At 45.9% G+C, this 22880-nt stretch overlaps 1 protein-coding gene across 1 annotated transcript; it reads left to right on the forward strand.

Moving 5' to 3' along the window:
- The first annotated feature begins 367 nt into the window (after nucleotides 1-367).
- MICALL2 (MICAL like 2) lies at nucleotides 368-22052 on the forward strand. Its single transcript, XM_070954907.1, has 17 exons — nucleotides 368-510; nucleotides 6574-6622; nucleotides 10189-10330; nucleotides 10994-11184; nucleotides 11525-11646; nucleotides 11754-12431; nucleotides 13393-13646; nucleotides 15851-15923; nucleotides 16159-16298; nucleotides 16604-16756; nucleotides 16928-16992; nucleotides 17112-17235; nucleotides 17532-17622; nucleotides 18568-18641; nucleotides 19017-19131; nucleotides 20656-20702; nucleotides 21294-22052. Exons 1-17 carry the CDS (start codon nucleotides 368-370, stop codon nucleotides 21371-21373), a joined length of 2541 nt encoding a protein of 846 aa, XP_070811008.1. The 3' UTR covers nucleotides 21374-22052.
- Nucleotides 22053-22880: the final 828 nt, after the last annotated feature.

The following is a 22880-nucleotide window of genomic DNA, read 5'->3' on the forward strand; positions in this document are numbered from 1 at the left end:
CTCGCTGCCGTGTTCCCCACTCCTCCTTCCTGCTTTTCTCCCCTTCCCTTTTTCCTGCTCTACCCTCCCCACTCCTCCTTCCTGCTTTTCTTTCCATCCCTCTTTCCTGCTCGACCCTCCCCATTTCTCCTTCCTGCTTTTCTTTCCATCCCTCTTTCCTGCTCGACCCTCCCCATTTCTCCTTCCTGCTTTTCTTTCCATCCCTCTTTCTTGCTCGACCCTCCCCATTTCTCCTTCCTGCTTTTCTTTCCATCCCTCTTTCCTGCTCGACCCTCCCCACTCCTCCTTCCTGCTTTTTTCCCCATCCCTCTTTCCTGCTCGATTTCAGCCCCCGCTTCCCCCGCCCTCCCCCCCTCCGCAATTCAGGATGTCGCCCACCCAAGCCCTGCAACTCTGGTGCAAACAACAGTGCGAAGGCTACAAGGACGTCTCCGTCACCAACATGACCACTTCGTTCCGGGACGGGCTGGCCTTTTGCGCCATTCTGCACCGCCACAGGCCGGACCTCATGTGAGTGACGCCGGGGTGGTGGTGGTCCCCTCCCTGGGTGGGGTGGGGGAAGCGTGGAAGGAGGGGAGGAGGAGGACCGCTCGTTTTTCCCACGCGGAAGTTAAGGGGAGCTTCCAGCTCCCGAGGCAGTCTACCCCTAGAACCTCAAAAGCTGCAGATTCTTGGTCCCTCATTCTCTGTCTTGGCAGGACCGATGCCCAGGCTGTAGGGCATCTCCCAGAGGGTACAACCACCGCCCCATCCCACGCCCTTCGGAATTAAGTGTGTGTATGTGGGGGGAGCTCCCAGTTTGGGATAAACCTTTGCAGAAAAGGGTGTGTATGTGTGTGTTTGTTTAGGTGTGGTTTGATGCCCCAAAGCTGCACCAAAGAACCATCTTGGGGGTGGAGGGTGTATTTAGGAAGGAGTTTGCATTGGATGTATGCATTTCTTCCATTTTATTTGAATCTCACCTTTATTATTTTTGAAAAGGATGCATTGAAAAGATTTGCCCTGACATTTTCCTCAAAGGGTGGTGGCATTTCTATGTGTGGCTTCAATGTTTGCGTTGGCTTTATTTTGCTTTCTGAAATGGCCAAGGATGAAAGGAGTTGCTCCAATATTACAGGACGTACCAAAAGCCAGGTCCCATAAACAGTTTATTACAGCATATAAATTCCATTAAATGTTCAAATAGGTTTCTCTTTTCTGATATATATATATATAAAAGCTTCCTTACGCATGTGATCCCTGACCTTTGAACATTGCTATGTGCAGCAGCAGCATTTTCTCTGGGGAAAACATAATTAATTAATTAATTAATAAAGCAGACTGGGATTGGCCTATCGGACCTGACCTGTAGTGAACTCCATATATGTGTGAATTTTATACATATATAAAATAAGATTGTATTAGATGGATGGATGGATGGATGGATAGAGAGACAGATAGACAGATGATAGAGAGAGAGATATGAGAGAAAGAGATATAGATAATAGAGAGATATGAGAGAGATAGACAGACAGACAGACATAAGAGAGAGAGAGAGGAGAGAGGGGGGGGATTCTGAACTGTTCTGACCCCACTCTTGTAAAACAGACCAATCAGATTATTACTTGATCCAAATATCCCCTTTGAATCCAGGGTGAACTTTGAGTTTTCCCAGTTAGAACCAAGTCCAGTATAATAACACCCATTATATGGAATAGTATTTTTCCCCCCTAAATAATAATTTTTAAAAAATAAGTTTAAGGGCTAGCAAGTATTTGTCATTTCTTTACACATTCTACGTGTGTCCCCTTTGCAGTAAGAACCAGACAAAAAAGTCATTTATTTCCCAATTTTCCCCACCAAATTTCACCCGTCTGACGTCATTCTCAGTGCAACCACAGAATCAAGAGTTTGTGAGCAACAGGGAAACTCGTTGTGGCTGGACACATATTTGTCATTTCCTTCCATGTGACTGACCCCAGTGAAGAAAGGACCATCCCCCATGGAATGCTAAGACCGCTGGGAACAAAGCAATCATTCTTATCTCTGGTTTGTATCTCCTTAAGAGAGCCATAGACTTTCTTTCTTTCTTTCTTTCTTTCTTTCTTTCTTTCTTTCTTTCTTTCTTTCTTTCTTTCTTTCTTTCTTTCTTCCTTCCTTCCTTCCTTCCTTCCTTTCCTTTCCTTTCCTTCCTTTCTCTTTCTCTCTTTCTTTCTTTCTTTCTTTCTCTCTTTCTCTCTCTTTTTTCTTTCCTTCCTTCCGTTCCTTCCTTCTTTTCTCTCTCTCTTTCTTTTTCTTTCTTTCTCTTTTTCTGTTTTTCTTTCTTTCCTTCCTTCCTTTCTCCCTTCCTTCCTTCCTTCCTTCCTTCCTTCCTTCCTTTCTTTCTTTCTTTCTTTCTTTCTTTCTTTCTTTCTTTCTTTCTTTCTTTCTTTCCTTCTTTCCTTCCTTCCTTTTTCTCTCTCTCTTTTTCTTTCTTTCTCTTTCTTTTTCATACAAAAAAGGAGTAAGAAAAAAAGAGAGAGAGTTAAAAGAAACAACAGACCTAACACACAAAAACACACATTAACTATGGGGAAAGAACATAATATTTATCCCAATGGGGAAATCATTAAACTCGGACGCCATAAAATAACATTTAATCACGGTTGATGTGGTTGAATGCGTCTTATCTAGAACAACCTTTGGCAGATAGAAAGGCAGCTGCCAGCTTCTGGTTCTGGCTTGGGCAGGGCCTGAATCAATTAAAATTAAATTAAATCCCCAGCAGAATTCTGACGGAGTGTTTTCCCTTGATGTGCTAAGTTTCTGCATGCAGGGATGGATTAGAGTCACCTGGTGGGAAGATAGGCAGCAAAGAAATTTAATATATACATAAATAAAATGTATCTCCCATGAAACTTCTGGAAGATTAGAAAATTGGCAGAAAACTAAACCAGGACAACTTGCTGGTCCTTTTCAAAATGCAATTCGTAATATTTGGGTCGAGATGTGATCTGGAGAAAGTCCATTGCCCTGTTGATCAAATGTGGCACCTTCTAAATAATTTTGGGTTCAGTTATGGTGAATTTTTCTAGCTCATCTTCAGCCCAAATAAAAGCAAAGTAACTTCCAGAGATGGGAAGGTGGAGAGGAGAAAAGGGAGAAAATTAGAGGAAGCCAAGCATGGCAGCCAACATTTCTTTAAAAAAAAAGTTTGATTTGTTTTATAACTTTAAAATTATAAGATGTCCAGAGTCACTTGGTGGCTTGCTACAGAAAATGAATAAATAAATAAAAATGAATTTTCACATATCTTCGAGGTTATTTTGTGGTTGTTCCAAGGAGATCCAAAAATTCAACATGGCTGCTACGACGGTCTGATCCAAGCCCCGCCCACTTTTTATGGGCATCGCAGACGCCATCTTGATGTTTTTGACTTCTCGGCCATCCCTTGGGAGGCCACGCGGTCCTTAACGCTTCAGACCATCACTGCCTGTCTCAGCTCAATGAAAAATACCCGGAAAGCCCCTCGTTCTTGTTTGTCTTGAAATAAAAACATTAATTTCAGAACAGATGTTTGCAATGACACTTGGAATGGCGGGTTTAAAACAAACAAGGGTTTGTCGGGGATGGGAACGCTCTGCGTCTCCCAGCTGATGTTTAGACGTCTTCCGCTAACAGGCCTGACAACTGTTACATTTAGATGTGACAACGTTTGTGAGCGAAGCAGGCGAGGCAGAGGGGGGCGTGGGGCAGGAATGGAGATGATCAGTGGGGAGGGCTTCCTCCTCTCCTTAAGATCTCATCGCTGTCATGTCTGGGGCGAGTGAGACCAGAGGGAGCCCACTCCCCTCATGTCTTCCCAAGAGTTTTGTGGATCAAACCGGAGCGATATTTTCAGCAACCGGTTCAGGTCTCAACACGATGGGTCTGCCCCAGAGGTGGGTTTCAGCAGGTTCTGACCAGTTCTGGAGAACCGGCAGCAGAAATGTTGAGTAGTTCGGAGAACCGGTAGTAAAAATTCTGACTGGCCCCGCCCCCATCTATTCTCTGCCTCCCGAGTCCCAGCTGATCAGGAGGAAATGGGGATTTTGCAGTAACCTTCCCCTGCCATGCCCACCAAGCCACACCCATAGAACTGGTATTAAAAAATTTTGAAACCCACAACTAGTCTGCCCCATGCATCACTGGACTTGAAGGTCAGACCACCTCCTGGGCTAAAGCTCCTGTGGACAGAAGATTTGGTTGTGAAGATAATGTTGTGGTGCCAACACCTTTTGTGGGTGGAAACTAATCAAGGAGAGAAGCAACTTAGAACTAAGGAGAAATTTCCTGACAGTGAGAACAATTAATCAGTGGAACAACTTGCCTCCAGAAGTTGTGAATGCTCCAACACTGGGAAGTTTTAAGAAGATGTTGGATAACCATTTGTCTGAAGTGGTGTAGGGTTTCCTGCCTAAGCAGGGGGTTGGACTAGAAGATCTCCAAGGTCCCTTCCAACTCTGTTATTCTATTCTATTCTATTCTATTCTGTTCTATTCTGTTCTGTTCTATTCTATTCTATTCTATTCTATTCTATTCTATTCTATTCTATTCTATTCTATTCTATTCTATTCTATTCTATTCTATTCTATTCTATTCTATTCTACCTCTTGGATGTTGGGGTGTCACCTTTTGATATTTAGCTCCTGTGTGTTGGGAAGTTACAGGCATGTGCATAAGTAACTCAAGAATATTGGGTTTGTTTTCCTGATTTTCCTTACCTGGAGCAACCTGAGGTTGGTAGAAGACCAAAAGGGCAATGGTTTCAATCTTCCAAATTCTTTCTGGTGAATTTCTGACAGATGTGAGATTTAAATCAGGGCTTCAGGGCCCAACTTGGCTCATTGCCAGGTCGTAGTGATGGGCCAACTCCTTTCAACAGAATAGCTGGCTTACTCCTTCTGTATTGGCAGAACTGCCCTGAATCTGGGCTGAATGGCTACGCTTGAAAATCAGAATATTATTCACATTTGGACTGGGTCTCCTTGTAAAATCCTGAGCCCCAAGAATTCAGTAAGATGTTCTTTCATTGATATGTACGTTTGTTCCCTGTTTCCTTAGATTTATTGTTTACATCGCCAAAACCCAAACTGGAAATTCCATCTCTCTCCAATTCCTTCTCACCCGTCTTCCGGGTGTACCTTCCTGGTTGTTACCCAAGAGATGTGACTGTTCAAACCTCCTGCAGGCGTTTAGTTTAAATTCTGTTGAATTGTTTTCTGCCCTCTTAACAGCCTGTGTTTAATTTTTATTTACACGAATGCTGTTGCAGTAAAAAACAAACAAACAAAAAAACAACACCCTGTATTGTCCAAACAAAACTATATATTAACACAAGGAGAGTTTAATGCCACAGGAGGCGGGTTTTCTTGGTTCCAGGTGGTTTAAATAACTCGATTCACACTACGGAGAATGCCAGCCAGTTCAGTTTCTGCCTGCATGATGAGATTTAGGATGCTTGCAAAAGCACCCCTTTTAGACAGCTGTGAATATAAGATTTCTTTGTGGATGGATGAGATTTTCCAGAAGGTAGATCTGGACCTTAGAAACTTGCAGCAGGCATGTGGAATTGTTAATTAGAAGTTCACACTGGATCTTTTTTCTTGAAATAGTCGTGTAAGGGCAGGTAGATTCCTGCAGGATGAAATAGCTGAACTGAATCACGACTGTTACGGGAAATTTTTTCACGTGGTTACAAAGACTGTTTAGACAACTGACCGATCCATTGATTCATTGTTCTCATAGTTAGGAAATTTCTCCTTAATTCTAGGTTGGACTTTTTTCTTCCATCCGTTACTTCTTGTCCTGCCTTCAGGTGCTTTAGAGAATAGGTTGACTCCAGTGGTGAAATCCAAATTTTTTTACTACCGATTCTGTGGACGTGGCTTGGTAGGCGTGGTGTGGCTTGGTGGGCATGGCAGGGGAAGGATACTGCAAAATCGCCATTCCTACCCCACTCCAGGGGAAGGATACTGCAAAATCTCCATTCCCTCCCCACTCCAGGAGAAGGATACTGCAAAATCTCCATTCCCACCCCACTCCAGGGGAAGGATACTGGAAAATCTCCATTCCCACCCCACTCTGGGGCCAGCCAGAGGTGGTATTTGCCGGTTCTCCGAACTACTCAAAATTTCCGCTACCGGTTCTCCAGAACCTGTCAGAACCTGCTAGATTTCCCCCCCCAGTTGACCCCCTCTTCTTTGGGGCAGCCCCTCAAATATTGGAAGGCGGCTATCATTTCCCTCCTAGTCCTTCTCTTCCTTAGACTAGACATACCCAGTTCCTGCAACCATTCATCGTATGTGTTATCCTCCAGTCCCCTAACCGTCTTTGTTGACTGAGTCTGTCTTCCATCATCATAAGGAATGTAAATTCCAGGAAAGGAAGATTTCATGGAGAATGTTAGGGGAAAACATCCTAAAACTAAGAATATGCTGCATGCTTTGATGGTGGAAAAGCTGGCTTGTGAGGTGTAGGGAGAAAGTTTGGCCTGGCCGGCACCATGGTGGAGCAAGGGATCCTGGCTTGTTGTTACTTGCTTCTCTATAACTTTTGTTTTTCTTTCTGTTTCAGAGATTTCACTTCCCTGAACAAGGAAAACGTCTTTGAGAACAATGCACTGGTAAGGTGGTTTTTCCCTTCTCTTTTGCTTCCTCTTCATTTCCCTCGAGGCTGCTTTTCTTCCCGTCTCTTTTTCCTGCGTGCCTTGACCTCAAGTAGATTTGATCAGAACAAGCAGATCATAAAACAAATACTTAACACCATTAACTTTCCTTTAAAAAAAAAAAAGAAAGAAAGAAATAGCAGTTTGCTTGCCCTGCGTAGGAATTACTCAATTTTTCCCTGGGCCTTTTTCTGTTTGTTTGCAGCGTTCATGAGCTGCGTTGGTGGAAGAGATTAAATATCTGATTCAGGGCACTTGAGATACCTGAATATGGATGGGCTCCAGGTTGGAGGTCTGGAGGGAACCCCAAAGTCTATCTGGAAGAGGTCAAACCTTAAAAATAAGGGGGAGATCAGGTGGATTAATCTTGAAAGTGAACTCACATTCTCCTTCAGTTCAAGGCAGAGTCTAGAAAAACCAGTTTGGCAGGATTTCCAGCACCGTCAATTTGCATGGAAGGAAAGTTGTCCTAGGGTGAGGACTTTTTATCAATGTCTGCACCGCCCAAAGCACCAACAGCCGCTGCCATCCTGAACCCCATTTTGGCAACAGCGTGGCTGCTAGGGTTGGTTATTGATCGGGGTCGGACCAAGTTGACGTGGAATGATGGCTGATGATTTACCTTATGCTAGCTTAGTTTTGAGTTGTGCGCCTGGCGTTTTGTGGTTCTGCGGCGTAGCTTTGCTCCAGCCAGGTTGGCCCCAAACCACAAATAAATAAAAAAATGTAATTTGAAGTGGACGGGAAGATTGTGAAATATGGTGGTATGAATGTAGGTATGTATTTATGGAAGTTTAAATTCTTGAATGCAAGTTTTACAAGGGGAGAGAGTCTTGATGCATCTATCTATCTATCTATCTGTCTGTCTGTCTGTCTGTCTGTCTGTCTGTCTGTCTGTCTATCTATCTATCTATCTATCATCATTTAGCAACCCCATAATCCCTTGCTGGGGGGGTGGAGTCTGGGCAACTGAATGGAGCTAGCAGAGTGTTTACTGGCCGGATGCCCTTCCTGTCACCAATGAGGAGGTTTTTTTTCTGCAGATCTATTCTCATTGTGCCCAGAGAGAGAAATATCTGCTTCTACCAAGGATCGAACTCATAGCCTCCTGATTGTGAGGCGAGAGCTCCACCTCTCAGCCACTGCACCACTCCGTCTGTCCATCCATTCATCCATCCATCCATCCATCCATCCATCCATCCATCCATCCATCCATCTATCTATCTATCTCTTAATCTATTTCTCTATCCATTTTTAATCTCTCTATTTCCATCTATCCACTTCCCTCCATTTTTCTTTCTCAGTCTATGCTTCAGGTTCTCCATCCCCCGTCTCCATCTCACCATCTTCCATTCTTCTCCCATCTCCATCGCCTATTTCCCTCTCCATCTCTCTCTCCTTCTCCATCTCCCTCTCTCTCTCTCTGTCCCAGTCTCTCCATCTCCATCCCCTTCTGCTCTTGTCCCAAGGACAACAGGTCAACCTTAGTCATTTCCCCTCCCTTTATTTTGCCCCTCACAACCCTGTAAAGCAGATCAGATTTCCAATCATCCGAGGAACCTCCTTGAAAACCAAACATCAGATTTATGTATCCTTTCACCCCTGGCCTCTTGCCAGTCCGTTGGACTCCCTTGTCCCGATCTGGCTGCCTCCTGAAATACATTCCCCCTTCCGTCTGGAAACCAGATCCCCCTCCGTCCCCCTTCCTTACTCTGTCTTTGGAAACCTGAGATCCTCGGATGTGGAGTGCCTGGGAAAGCCAATTGTTGTGAGGAAGAAAAGGCTCCCAGATGTGTTTGTGAGAAGGAAGGACCACCCATAGTGTCTGTGCCGGGTCCAACCCTCCAAGCGTGGGTCGAGGGCTGGAGGAATGGAATGTCCTGGGGAAGGAGCTGGGCCTCCACGTTGAGTTTCTGTGGCCTGGCCAGCCTTCAACTCCTTGGAGCCAAGCTTGGAAATGAGATTCTTTTCCGACCGCACCAAAGAGCCTTTTTAATGAGGACTAGAAGACTTCACAGACTGTCGTCTCGGTCGCTGGATTCAATTTGCACGTGCCGGCTTCTCTTTCGCTCCCGGTAGATGGAGGCTTCCACCCGTTTGGTGGAGCGCAGTGTTTAACTCTGCGGTGAAAACTCTCCTTCACATCAGGGTTGACTTCTGGGGTGTCCTTCCCAGGCCGGGTCAATCCACTGTTCTTGGCAAAAGTGTGGGAACTTGACAGAAAGTGTGAAGTTGATGGAGAACAGTTTGCAAACCGCTTTCTTGGTTTCTTCAGCCTGCCAAGAGGACACGAACGGGTTCCGGTGGAAGGAGGCTGTTCCCGGGTGATGGTTTTCCCTCAGGAGACCAGGTGTCAACAACCTTGAAGCTGGCCTGGCTGAAGCCATCTTGGAGCTTCGGTGTTGCCACACCGGAGCTGAGGGATAGGGAGGGGGGATTAGAGACAGCTGGGGTTGTGTAGCCAAAATAAAATACTTTCTCTTGGGAACCAAGGTTGTTCTTCACACCTGACCCAAGGAAGGAGGAGTGAGGTCACCAGGCCACCAGACAGAGCCTTGATTGGTCCATGTGACTGATTGATTGATTGGGGTTGAGGAAAAAACGTTTACTTTTAATTAGGTGAAAACCGCGGGAATCTTCAGAGTCGGTTTTCACCAGATCTGTGCCAATATGATATATCATTTATATCTCGGAGGACCTCTCATGGACTATGAATGCTGACATGCTTGTGAAGAAGGCACAGAAGAGGCTGTACTTCCTGAGAATGCTATCTATCTATCTCAGCATCTACTTCTGTCCTACTATGGCAGCACCATTGAGAGTGTCCTGACATACGGCATTCTTGCATGGTATGGGAGCAGCTCTGTAGCGGACAAAAAAGCTACAGAGAATCATTAAAACTGCCCAGAATATCATCAAACTCCAGCTACCAGCCCTGGAAGACATCTTCGAATCTCGCTGTTTGAGGAAGTTGCACAACATTCTCAGAGACTCTTCCCGTCCTGCTTACAATCTTTTTGGACTGTTGCCTTCTGGCAGAAGATACAGAACAATTAAAACTCAAAGCGCACGCCTTCTGAATAGTTTTTATCCCAGAGCTATAATTGCACTCAACAACGAACTAAAGGGCCTCCATCAGTGAGCTGTTGGACAGCATTACTTGGTCTGTTGTGTGGATGTTTGGGTGGTTTAGGGGTGGGAAATTGTGGTGGGTGGGTGGGTGTTTGGGGATTGTTATGTATGTTGGACCTGATCTTTGGGTGTTAAGTGAATTTTGTTGTATGGGTATACTGTGTATACACGCACAATGACAATAAAGTTATTTATTTTATTTATTTATCCAATAAAACTGTTCTTTGAGGGAATCATCTGCCTTGGAGTTCTGCTTTGTATGGGTGTATTACAGGACTGGGGACCTCAAGTCGTGCGTGGATTTGGCTATCCTACAAAATAATTTGGCCACGGATCTCCGCTCGGTTATAGAGAAGGGACATCATCTCAACTTCTCTGTTCGCATCTCACAGGCTTTCCAAGTTGCGGAGAAGGAGCTGGGCATCCCGGCTTTGTTGGACGCTGAAGATATGGTAGCCCTCAGAGTGCCTGACCGGCTGAGCATCCTCACTTATGTCTCCCAATATTACAATTACTTCCACGGCAAGTCACCCAGTGAGTATCTCTCTCTCTCCCTCTCCCTCCCTCCCTCTCTCTCTCTCTTTCTCGCTCCCTCCTTCCAGGTTTTGGACTGATGGGAAGTCCTGTCCATGCTGGGATGGCTCTTAAGAAGCCTCTGAAAAATTTTAGAGGATAGGAAGGATTAAACAAGAACAACGACAACAAAGGAAAACACCCAAGATGCAGCTAGCTTGACATAAGCCATGGAATGGTCCTTTTCAACCAGGATAGCTAGAGATGGAGCTTCCATGGGTAGAGGCAGTGTTACCTCCAAGCAAAACTGGAGTAGTAATGGCTGAGAACGTTGGAGAGGAAGGGAAGGGAAGGGGAGAAAAGGAAGGGAGGGAGGGAGGAAAAAAGAGGGAAGGAAGGAAGGAAAAAAGAGGGAAGGAAGAAAAACAAAGAGGGATGGAAGGAGGGATGAGTGGAAGGAAGGCCTCTTTAAATTGGGAAAAGAAATATTGATTAAAAAAAAACCCAGATGATTATCTCAAGCAAGCAACCATCAGCCTTGATGATAAAAGGCAGGTCAATCAGATCGCATTTGGTACCAGTTTCGTGGACTAAGATACCCAATTGTGCCCTGGATGTGTCTTTTATATGCCCGCTCTGAGCTTTGGTGTCCTTGGCATCTCAATTCTGTTTCTTTACCCGCAGTTGGAGGGATGGCTGGAATCAAACGCCCGGCTTCCCAACCCAGTGAGCAGCCGACCGAGAAAAAAGTGCTTCCTGAGCCGAAGGCCCCGAGTTCAACGCAACCAGCCAGGCGATCTCATCATCTTGAACCCAAAGCAGAGCCAGCTGTGGTGGGGCGTAGGCTGGGGATGGATACCTGTCCGACAGCCGAAGTACGTAACACCGTCCTTTTCTCCTGGAGGCTGATTCTCTCTCTCTGTGTATATTTATGACAGCTGGATATTTCAGAATAGAACCTCCATGGATCAACAGAGTGTATCTTAGGTCTTTTTTTTTTTAATCGGAAATTGGCAAAAAAAAACAGCCCTTGCAAATTGTGATGATATGATTGCAGGATGATACTGCCGGTCATAAATGCGAGGCTAAACTAATCAGAACAGAGAATGCTTGGGGAGCTGCTTAGAAATCTCTTAGTAAAACAGAGGAGGGTCTTTGGCTTGATGGAGTGGGGGGAGGGCTCCTTTTGAATCCCTGTTTTTTCCTGCCTCCCAGAGACGGGTCTTAGCCGAGAAGAACAATGCCCAACCGAGCAACTGTGCCATCTGCGGAACTCATGTCCACTTGGTGCAACGCCTCCTGATGGACGGGAAGCTGTATCACAGGAATTGCTTTAGGTATGGGTCTCCGGAGGACTTGATCAGGGGCTGCGAACCGGTAGCATTTCACCACTGATCTGATCCCCTCTTCATTGGTCGCAATTTGTCCCAAATTTCGCTTCCAGGTGCCAAAAATGCTCCAGCACTTTACAGAGTGGAAACTACAAAGCCGGACTTAACCCGGGAACCTTCCTTTGCAACCGCCACGCGGGAGCTGACCTCCCTCAGGGTCCTCCTGCCCAGGAGAGCCGGACGGAGAAGAAGACCGTCACTTCCAAAAGCCCTGCAGGGAATTGTGGGAAGGGGCTGGAACCAACGCAGGCAGCCTCGCCGGTGCCCAAACCGCGTAGGACCTTCCAAAACAATGTGACTCCCCAACCGCCAGCCACTCAGGAACCGTCCAGTTCCCGGAGTCCTGAAACCAGCAGGGTCTCCACGAGTCCGAATTTCCCTCGGTTGCGCCCTCCTGCCCCAACCCCAGACCCACCCGTGGCTTCCTCTTCGACGGAGGCGCGCTCCAGAATCCAGCAGGCTCGGGAGAAGTTTTTCCAGGCTGATCCAGGCTCTTCCGGCTTCCCGGCGAGAAAACTGGAACCGGCGAGAAATCACAGCTCTCTTATCCAGCCTGCCCAAGTCCCTGAGAAAACCCCCTTCTCTCGAACTCAGGTCCCCATCAGCAGCAGCGACAGCAAGAAAGACGAAGCCCGGAGCATCCTTCAGCGCGTCTTACCAGGACCGCAGCCCTCGACCAGCCAGCCGGGAGGGGTTGGCGCTGCGGTGCCCCGATCTTTGGCATACAACAGGTGAGCCACCAGCAAATACTTACTAAGATTATTTTTTACAACTAACTCCAGGCAGCGAACATATCCAACACACCTTCCTCCTCCTATTTTTCCCATAACAACATCCTTGTGAGGTGGGTTGGGCTGAAAGAGAATGATTGGCCCAATATCACCCAGGTGGCTTTCATGGCTAAGGCGGGACTAGAACTCACCTTCTCCTAGTGACTGGCTTAAAGTCACCCAGTCAGCTTTCCTGGCTACGGCTAGAACTAGATTAGACTAGAACTCACCATCTCCTGGTGATTGGCTCAAGGCACCCAGCTGGCTTTCATGGCTAAGGCGATACTAGAACTCACCTTCTCCTAGTGACTGGCTTAAAGTCACCCAGTCAGCTTTCCTGGCTACGGCTAGAACTAGATTAGACTAGAACTCACCATCTCCTGGTGATTGACTCAAAGTCACCCAGCCGGCTTTCACAGTTAAGGGCGGACTACAATTCACCATCTCCTGCTTTTAAACCTGGTGCCTTCACCATTAGACCAAACTGGGTTTCCTTAAATTGCAGGTTTAAATTTGCAAAGAGGGGTGTTGGTGGGGTGCGGTGGGGTGGGGTGGGGGCAACCTACCCTGGAATGGACAAGAATGCAACTTTACCTCTTATGGATTGATTGATTGATTGATTGATTGATTGATTTTATTTTATTTATATACCGCCCTTCTCCCGAAGGACTCAGGGCAGTGAACAGCCATAATAAAAACAATGTACAAAATAGAATTTAAAAGCAGATTAAAATAATTAAATCATAGGCCAAATTTAAAACTCTCATTGGATTTGGTATGGGATCTGTTGGTTATAATTTTATTTCTTTATTACATTGATATGCTAGAAGAGGGCAGTTTTGGAACTCGCTTCCCATGTTTTGCAAGGGTTCTGTCTATTCTTCGCTCAACCAAGAAGCTAATAATCGTCCTTTGCTTCCAGCAGCCCATCTTCTCCTGCCCTCTCTGGTTCACGGAGTCTTCAACTCCAGAATCCCCCAACCAGCAAACCCTTTAACAAGCCAGCTTTTGCAGACACACCAAAAGGGGCAGAAACATCACATCTGGTTGTGAATCTCCCCAAGGATCCTGGCCACAAACGGGGGGTCGGAGCTGAACCCCAGAACCAAATCAAGGATGGGTCCATCCGCACATCGGCCGACGCTGGACATAAATCAGACACCAAGGTGGTTAAAGGTAGGAAGCAGTCATCCCTGTGCTGTGATGGGTTGGGTTCAACTCACGATTTAAATCCCCGATCAAAGAGAGTCCATTGAATGGTTTCAATCTTAGTTAATAACTCAAATGAGCTTTTTTTTTTTTTCCAAGAGGCAAATTGGACTTTCTGGTTTTTCTTTGAAGACGTTTCGCTTCTCATCCAAGAAGCTTCTTCAACTCTGACTGGCTCCCTCCCTCCACCATCCAGTCAGAGCCGAAGAAGCTTCTTGGATGAGAAGCGAAATGTCTTCAAAGAAAAAGCAGAAAGTCCAACTTGCCTCTTGGGAAAAACACTTTGGGGAAAAGAAGGAAAGGAGAAAAGAAGGAAAGGAGAAGGAAAAGAGGAAAGGAAGGAAGGGGAAGGGAAGGGAAGGGAAGGGAAGGAAAATGTCTTCTCAGTCCTCCAGCTCATCCAAGAAGCTTCTTCAGCTCTGACTGGATGGTGGGGAAGGAACAAAGGAAGTGAGAAAGAGAAGGAGGGAGGGAAGGAGGGAAGGAGGGAAGGAAGGAAGGAAGGAAGGAAGGAAGGAAGAAAGAAGAAACGGAAGTCTATGGAGATTCTCAATCCTCCAAGTCATGGTTGTCCCAATGGTGCTGTTTTTTTCAAGAGGGAAACTGGACTTATCTGGTTTTTCTCTGAAGACGTTTCGCTTCTCATCCAAGAAGCTTCTTCAACTCTGACTGGGTCCCTCCCTCCACCATCCAGTCAGAGCCGAAGAAGCTTCTTGGACGAGAAGTGAAATGTCTTCAAAGAAAAAGCAGAAAGTCCAACTTGCCTCTTGGGAAAAACACTTTGGGGAAAAGAAGGAAAAGAGAAAAGAAGGAAAGGAGAAGGAAAAGAGGAAAGGAAGGAAGGGGAAGGGAAGAGAAGAGAAGGGAAGGAAAATGTCTTCTCAGTCCTCCAGCTCATCCAAGAAGCTTCTTCAGCTCTGACTGGATGGTGGGGAAGGAACAAAGGAAGTGAGAAAGAGAAGGAGGGAGGGAAGGAGGGAAGGAGGGAAGGAAGGAAGGAAGGAAGGAAGGAAGGAAGGAAGGAAGGAAGAAAGAAAGAAAGAAGAAACGGAAGTCTATGGAGATTCTCAATCCTCCAAGTCATGGTTGTCCCAATGGTGCTGTTTTTTTCAAGAGGGAAACTGGACTTATCTGGTTTTTCTTTGAAGACATTTCGCTTCTCATCCAAGAAGCTTCTTCAGCTCTGACTGGGTCCCTCCCTCCACCATCCAGTCAGAGCCGAAGAAGCTTCTTGGATGAGAAGCGAAACGTCTTCAAAGAAAAACCAGATAAGTCCAGTTTCCCTCTTGGGAAAAACACTTTGGGGAAAAGAAGGAAAGGAGAAAAGAAGGAAAGGAGAAGGAAAAGAGGAAAGGAAGGAAGGGGAAGGGAAGGGAAGAGAAGAGAAGGGAAGGAAAATGTCTTCTCAGTCCTCCAGCTCATCCAAGAAGCTTCTTCAGCTCTGACTGGATGGTGGGGAAGGAACAAAGGAAGTGAGAAAGAGAAGGAGGGAGGGAAGGAGGGAAGGAAGGAAGGAAGGAAGGAAGGAAGGAAGGAAGAAAGAAGGAAGAAACGGAAGTCTATAGAGATTCTCAATCCTCCAAGTCATGGTTGTCCCAATGGTGCTGTTTTTTTCAAGAGGGAAACTGGATTTATCTGGTTTTTCTTTGAAGACATTTCGCTTCTCGTCCAAGAAGCTTCTTCAGCTCTGACTGGATGGTGGAGTTGAAGAAGCTTTTTGGATGAGAAGCGAAACGTCTTCAAAGAAAAACCAGGTAAGTCCAGTTTCCCTCTTGAAAAAAACAGCACCATTGGGACAACCATGACTTGGATAACTGAGACTCTCCATAAATCCTAGTTAATGTTTCAACCGATGATTCTCAACCTGGGCGACTTTAAAATGGGTGGACTTCAACTCCCAAAATTCCCCAGCCAGCTGTGAGACGGGATGGATGGAAGCAGCGCTCAAACCCAATTCTACCCGTTTTGAAAGCAATAAATCTCGGTTTATTGACCAAGAAGACTTCGGTTCTGTAAACTGCATACTTTTTTTGCAGTATCAGCATGTTTGTACATCCGCCCCGTAATTTCACATCACTCCGCATGGTGGTTGGGACTTGGGAGGAAGAGGAGGAGTGCAAACCTTGAATGCTGGTTTACGCTTCACCCTCCTTTGTGTGTTTCTCATTCAGTGAAAGGTGTCCGGGGGCCAGAAGAGAAGTTGGAGAGCCCGGAAGACTGGAGATCGAGGCTGAAACCAGTCAAGTGAGTGCTAAAAAAGAGGGAAGGTAAAAGAAGTTTTTAAGAAGATATTATCCAACATCTTCTTAAAAACTTCCAGTGTTGGAGCATTCACAACTTCTGGAGGCTTCACACGGTTTTGATTCTATTTGATTTGCAAAGTCCGATATGGATCTGCCCAATTCTGCCTTCCTGGGCACAAAATGTTGGTTGGTTTGGGGGGGGTGTCGGTGCCAACAGCTTCTCTCCTTTCCTGCAGACCCCCCTGCCAGGACGAAGCCAAGCTTTCCCCAAAAACTACGGATGTTCACAAGGTGGAGATCAACGTACAGGTGAAACCGGGACAAAACGACCACAAGCCGTCTCTTTCTGTCATCTCCCCAGCAGTTCCCAATTCTGGTACGACTAGACCCTGCTTTGACAGGATCTGGGGGATCCTGGCGGTTTATTTCCCCTTTGGGCTTCCAAAACCTTTCAAGCAAGGCGCTAGTCCTCATGAAGGGGAGAGAACTCTTGATAGCTCAGTTTCTTCTATTTTGGCCTGCCTGTTTGGCCCCTATCTGGGGTAACTTTGTCCAGTCCTGGCCACGCCCTCCATGAGAAGGATCTCGCCCATCGGGATAGCTGAAAGCTGAATTTGAACTCAAGTCCACGCTCATACGTTGGGTTTTCTCTCTCTTTTTTTCCCCTTCTTCCCATAATAGCACCGCTGGCTGTTCAACCCCAGAAGAAGAAGTTGTTGGTGGCACATCTGGATATCTCCAGCGGTTGGCCGAAAGGGAAGGTGTCATGGGAATCTCAGCCAGCCACTGCCAAAGCAGAGAAATGGAGCTCGTCAAAAACAGTGATTGCGCCCGGTCAGTTTCTCTCATCGCTTCCATTAGAAACTGAGCATCTGACATTGCTGAACTACAGTTCTCATCAGACCCAGCTAGGAGAGCCATTGCTGAGGGATGCTGGGAATTGTAGTTCGGCAACATCTGGGAGGCCCTCGGACAGCAAGTGAATCTTTCCTTCTTTGTTTTCAGCCCAGCCGTCCTCTCCTGGAACCTTCTGGAAGCCTCCGAGCGATCAAGTGATGTCTCCCACCAAGGTAGGCTCTGGATTCCAGCCGAGCTGCCGGCCTACCTTGCAATATTGTCGGGAGGCCAAACTTTTGCTTTCTGCCGTGAGCCTCAGGGTGGTGAATCCCGTGTCTTTGACGCCTTTCAGCTCCACCCGGATTACGTCCCCGAGGAAGAGATCCAGAAGGAAATCCGGCAGATTGGAAGAGATCTGGACAAGCTGGAGCAGAAGGGGATTTCCTTGGAGAAACAGCTGCGGGCTTGCGAGGGAGGTGAGGGGGTCCTACCCAAACTGTTGCTTTCCAGTCTTCTTTTGAAAAGAGGTTTGAAAACATCCAAGTTTCTAGTCCTCATGGAGGCCTGGAAAGCGGAAAAACGTGGCTTCTGCTTTTTCCTTCTTTAATAACGAACAAGATTAAGAGAAGTTTTCCAAATTGGGCAATTTTTCCAGCTGCAGAGGAGCAGGTGCTGGGTTCTTTTCCCACCTGGCCTACCTCACAGGGTCTGTCTGAGGTTCTTTGGGATGGAGAAGGCCTCGTTTGACTTTTTCCTTGGGTCTTGTGTACAGATGATTCCGAAGATGCCCTGATGGTGGAGTGGTTCAAACTGATCCACGAGAAGCAGATCTTGCTGAGACGGGAATCCGAGCTGATGCACAAGTGAGTGAAACTGGCCGGTTCATGGCCGGTTCTGGGCAGCCAGTCGCCGACTATATAGGATTTGGGCTCACTTTTTAAACCCAACAGAGCAGGACTAGGGATCATTACTCATTACGGGTAGTCCTCGTTTAGTGACTGCCTTGTTTAGCGACTATTTACACTCCTCATTTAGCGACCGCCTTATTTAGCGACCATTTGCAGTGATGACAATGAAAAAAAGTAGTTTTACAACCAGTTCTCTCTTTTTAAAAAGGGCTCCCTTTTTAAACCCAACAGACCATAACTAGGGATCATTACTCATTACAGGTAGTCCTCAAGTAGCGATTGCCTTATTTAGCGACCATTTGCAGTGAGGACAGTGAAAAAAAGTAGCTTTGCAACCAGGCCTCTCTTTTATGACTTTTGCAGGTCATTGCTGCAAAGAAAAAGGAAAGCTAAAGTCAAAAATTTTGCTTAGCAACCATTTCGCTTAATGACCAAGTTGCCAGTCCCTTGTGGCCGCTAAACGAGCACATTCGCTCTTTCTTTTCCTTTCTTAGCCCCTCCCTCCCTCTTTGACAGAAAGTTTTTTTTTGAAATGGGAATATTTTTTTTCCTTTTCCCCCCCACTTTTTAAAACTCTTTTCTTATTTGTTCTCTTTTCTTCTGCCCTGTATTTTTTTTCTTTCCTTTTTTGAAATTACTTTTATTGCATGATAAAATTCTACTAAAAATATTTTTTTTTAAAAAAGGAGGAAGAAGAAGAAAAAGATGTAGTAGAATCCTTCCAGCAATCAGTTCAGGAGGCTGCAAAACTTTGGACCGGCCTCATGTGCGAATCTGGATCCTTTAAAGCAGGGGTCTCCAATCTTTGCTGGCTGAGGAATTCTGGGAGTTGAAGTCCACAAGTCTTAAAGTTGCCAAGATTGGAGACCCCTGCCTTAAAGTGCCATTTCTCTCCTGCAGGATAAACCAGCAGAAACTGGAAGTAAAACAGTGGGATATTGAGACCGAACTACGGACTCTCATTGGCAAAGCCGGTGAGTATCCCATCCATTCTCTTCTTGGCATGATTCAACCTATTTTGTAACACAGCAAAAATGTCAGAAAACTCGGTGGAGAACGAGGAAGGAGAAAGAGAGATACAGGTCCCATCCTGGTTCTAAGCCCATTATCCTGAAGGAAAAATTGAGGCCCCATGGAGAAAGCAAGCTTGCCTTCCACCAACTATGATGCCCAGAACTTCAGAACTTCTTCTGTCCTCCTTTCCCTAACAGTTCCTGGATCTTCTTCCCAAGGACACCCATGGTTCCCGACACAACTCTTGGGGGAGAGCCTTTCGCCGTTTTATGTCGGGATTACTATTTTTTTTAAACATATCATTCTGGTTCTTCCCCCCCCCCCACTCCGTCCAGATTACTTGAAGACCTCGAAGGAGAAAGCTCGAGAGAAGGAACTCCTTGACTCGTACTTGGACACAGTCAACAATCGGAACAAAATTGTAGAAAACCTGGATGAGGACAGACTCAGGTACGAAGGGGTGGAGGAGGGCAGGAGGACTAGAGGGACAAGGGCCCTTGGTCTCCCAGCAAGGTTGGCTGGGAAATTCCGGGAGTTGGAAGTCCGCACGTCCTAAAGTTACCAAAGTTGGGAAATTGGGCGGAAAGAAGCCATCGCTTGCCCTGCGGTTTCGCAATTTCCCCATTTCTTCAGAAGTGGCTACTTTGAAAAAGGAACTTCCTGGCCTGATGCCTTTCGTAGGGAAGGTCAACAGCCCTCCTGAGAAGCTTTAGAAGCTCCTTCTGCCAAACAGGAGTCACAGGTCTGACTTTTTGGCAAGAGCCTTGGAGTAATTAGGGATGATTGTCGGTAGTTTCTGGCTGCGGTTGCGTTGCTAATTGTGAGGATGAGTTCCACTGGGCAGATGAAGCTGTGAATACTGTACAAGGAAGCTGTTTGCTCATCCGGCAGGGGCGGGGCTCTTCCTTCTCCTAAAACTCTTAACTAGCTTTGTTTACATTTATTTGTGTGTGTGTGTGTGTGTGTGTGTGTGTGTGTGTGTGTGTTAAAATGAGCAGCGTCTTCAGGTCTGCTTTTTGAACGGGTGAAGAAGGAAGTGTAGTGGAATGTAGTCTGGATTCCCAGCAGGGAGGGGCCACGTGCCAGAGGACCAAGAGACAGCAAAGTTTAGAGCATTTGTGTGAGAGAACGGGGATGAAGACGGTTCCTCCTCAATAGTTCCCAGAGTATATATATATATATATTTAATGGTGAAAGTCATCTGCTGTAGTTTGTCTATGGGTGAGGAACAGTAAAAAAAAAAAAAATCAATAAAAAATTCGGTTCAGAGAGTTTGTGTGAGAGAAAGAAGGTGAAGACAGTTCCTCCTTAATAGCTCCCATGTTTTAGATTCCATGTTTTATGCAAATAATCTCTTTTAATTTGGCAAAAATTCTGTCTGTAGGTAAGGGACCTTAAAGGAAACTCTTTAGATGAATCTCAGCGCACCTATCTTGGTTTTGGGGGCCTGACAGAGGAAGTAAGATTGAGCATCCTTTTGGTGATTGTAGGATGCTTTTAAATGAGGAGGAGCATTTAATACAGGATGGCAACCAACAGCCTCCTTTAGAGACAAGTCTTTCCACATCTCTGAATGGTCCATGAACGTAATCCAGAATTACACTCCTCAGAAGCTTTTGATTGAATGTAGCCCACTGAGGTTCACCAGTCTTTTTTCAGGGCGGCCCCCAAATCCATAAATGGCTTTGTTTTTGTTTTTTCCAAGGCAGAATTTTGGGGAATTGATGTCTTGAAACCTTGAACCAAGGGGGCAGGTTTGAGAAAGATAGTGTGCTCTTGTCGTTGCTTGGAAGTGACTTCCCTTGAGTGGACATTTTGGGTATGGAGCTCAATATAGATCCGGTGGACCTTAAAAGGAACTCCAGCGCTGGCCACTCATGGCCACGGTGAGGGATTTTGGGGATGTCTAGTTCAACATCTGGAGTGCTAGCACTGCTCCAGGGGTTGGACTATCTACTCTGCTTCCTTCTCTAGGGAACTGGAAGAAGATGAGATTTTCGTTGACATGATCAAAAAGTTTGGTAAGTCTCAACCTTACAAAGCCATTTGGGTCAAGACGACTTTTATCATACCTTTTTTTCACGGCTGCTGTAAGTTCAAACGGTTGCTAATTGTAAGTCGAGAACTATCTGAATAGAATATAGAATAACAGAGTTGGAAGGGATCCTGTAGGTCATCTAGTCCAACCCCCCGCCCAAGCAGGAGACCCTACACCAAGAGGGCAGTCCAGTCTCGAAAGCTTCCAGTGATGAAGCTCCCACAACTTCCGAAGGCAACTTCTGTTCCATTGGTTGATTGCTCTCACTGTCAGGAAATTCCTCCTTATTTCTAGGTTAAATCTCTCCTTGTTGAGTTTCCATCCATTATTCCTTGCCTGGCCTTCAGGTGCTTTGGAAAACAGCTTGACCCCCTTCCTCCTCTCTGTGGCAGCCCCTCAAATATTGGAAGACTGGTATCCTGTCTCCCCTGGTCCTTCTCTTCACTAGACTAGCCAGGCCCAGTTCCTGCAACCGTTCATCGTATGTTTTAGCCTCCAGCCCCCTAATCACCTTTAGCTGCAGCTCTTACGTAATGACCGATAAATGGTTTAAGAAGCTATTTCTTCCCCACAGGTGTGTCTCCAAGCCCCCAGGAAAACGAAAAAAAGAAAAACAAGTTTGGCTTTTTCCGAATATCAAAACCCAAGAACTGAATCCACGGGTGGGAATGCAAACAAAGGAGCTTCATCACCTATGGATCTATTTGCTGTTCAGATAACTTTGTTCCTAAGGAGGGATAAGTTTTTGGGCTGCCCCACAGTGGGGGGAAAAATGGAAGCAGAAGGCGATCTCCCAGGAAATGCTTGGATAGTGAGGAGCAAAGCCTTGGGGGGGAAATATGAATGCAACAATCCCTTTGCCTTTTGAAACATTGGCCAAAAATTCAAGTGAAGTTTGAGCGTCTTCAAATGAAGCTTTTCAGCAGCTGAGAAGCAAAGATTTTCCAGGGATGCCTTTTTCTCTATCTGCAGGAGAATTTGGGGCACATGGCTGCCCCCCACTCTCATTTTTTTTCCTGGCAGGACTGTACCATTTCATTTTTCCAAGAAGAGAAAAACTTCGCTTCCTACTTTGGATCAAGCAGCAATAAATAAGATTTCTTTCAGTTCCTCTCCCTGCAAGGATTTCGGTGCGATCCCAGGGAGAAATTGCTTTCTGGACACCAGGTGGCGCTGTAGCTCTCAGCAGGCCTGTTTGCAAGCAACTTCAGGAAATAAAAAAAATTCTCAGGAATTTTCATTCAAAAATCATCACAACTTTCACCCCATGTGCTTCTATTTTCATGATTTGAAGAACCAGATTCACTCCAGAACTGGCCTGTGGGATGATCCAAATGGGCTTTTTTTACTTTTGTACATTGTAATAAAACTAAAATGTTTTATGATTGACAGTTTGTGAATTTGGAGGAAAGGAACGGTAGATGTCCAAACTTTTTGTAAAATGTAGATGTCATCTCCTGGCTGGCCCAGAAGGTTAAGGGCAAAGCCATTTGGCAGAGGAGGAGGAGGAGGAGGAGGAGAAAGAAGAAAGAAGAAAGAAAGAAAGAAAGAAAGAAGAAGAAGAAGAAGAAGAAGAAGAAGAAGAAGAAGAAGAAGAAGAAGAAGAAGAAGAAGAAGAAGAGCATTTGTAGATCAAGAGGGAGGGAGGAGGAAGAGGAGGAGGAGGAGAAGAAGAGCATTTGTAGATCAAGAGGGAGGGAGGAGGAAGAGCAGGAGGAGATGATGATGATCACCTCTTTCAACCAGGAGCATCTTTTTATTAAAATGGTAACCTATTCAGATGTTTGGAGGGGTTGGTACCCTTGTTGCTAAAGGTAGAGAAATACTTGAAATAACTTGCCAGGTAATTGACTGAGAAAGGTGCAGTTGAGGTCCAGGTAGACCACAAGCACTTTTGAGACCATCTAGCCACTAAAGCAGTCTTGTTGGACTTAGCTGGGAGAAAACATTGGATGGGATTCAGTTGGATTTGGTTCTTCAATAACTAGAGTGAAATTCTGCTTTGGATAGGAGAAAAAAGCATCTCCTTTTAGGACCCTTGACCCCTCTAAGTGTCACAGAAGTCTAAGGAGATGGAGATGGACCAGCTGAGTGGTGGACTTGACCAGGAAACCATGGAGACATCAGACTAGAAGCTGATATTTATCCAGAAGTTGGTGCA

Source organism: Pituophis catenifer, unplaced genomic scaffold (assembly GCF_029215685.1).
Source record: "Pituophis catenifer annectens isolate HBS135680 unplaced genomic scaffold, rPitCat1.0.hap2 SCAF_16, whole genome shotgun sequence".
In the NCBI taxonomy this organism is placed as follows: domain Eukaryota; kingdom Metazoa; phylum Chordata; class Lepidosauria; order Squamata; family Colubridae; genus Pituophis; species Pituophis catenifer.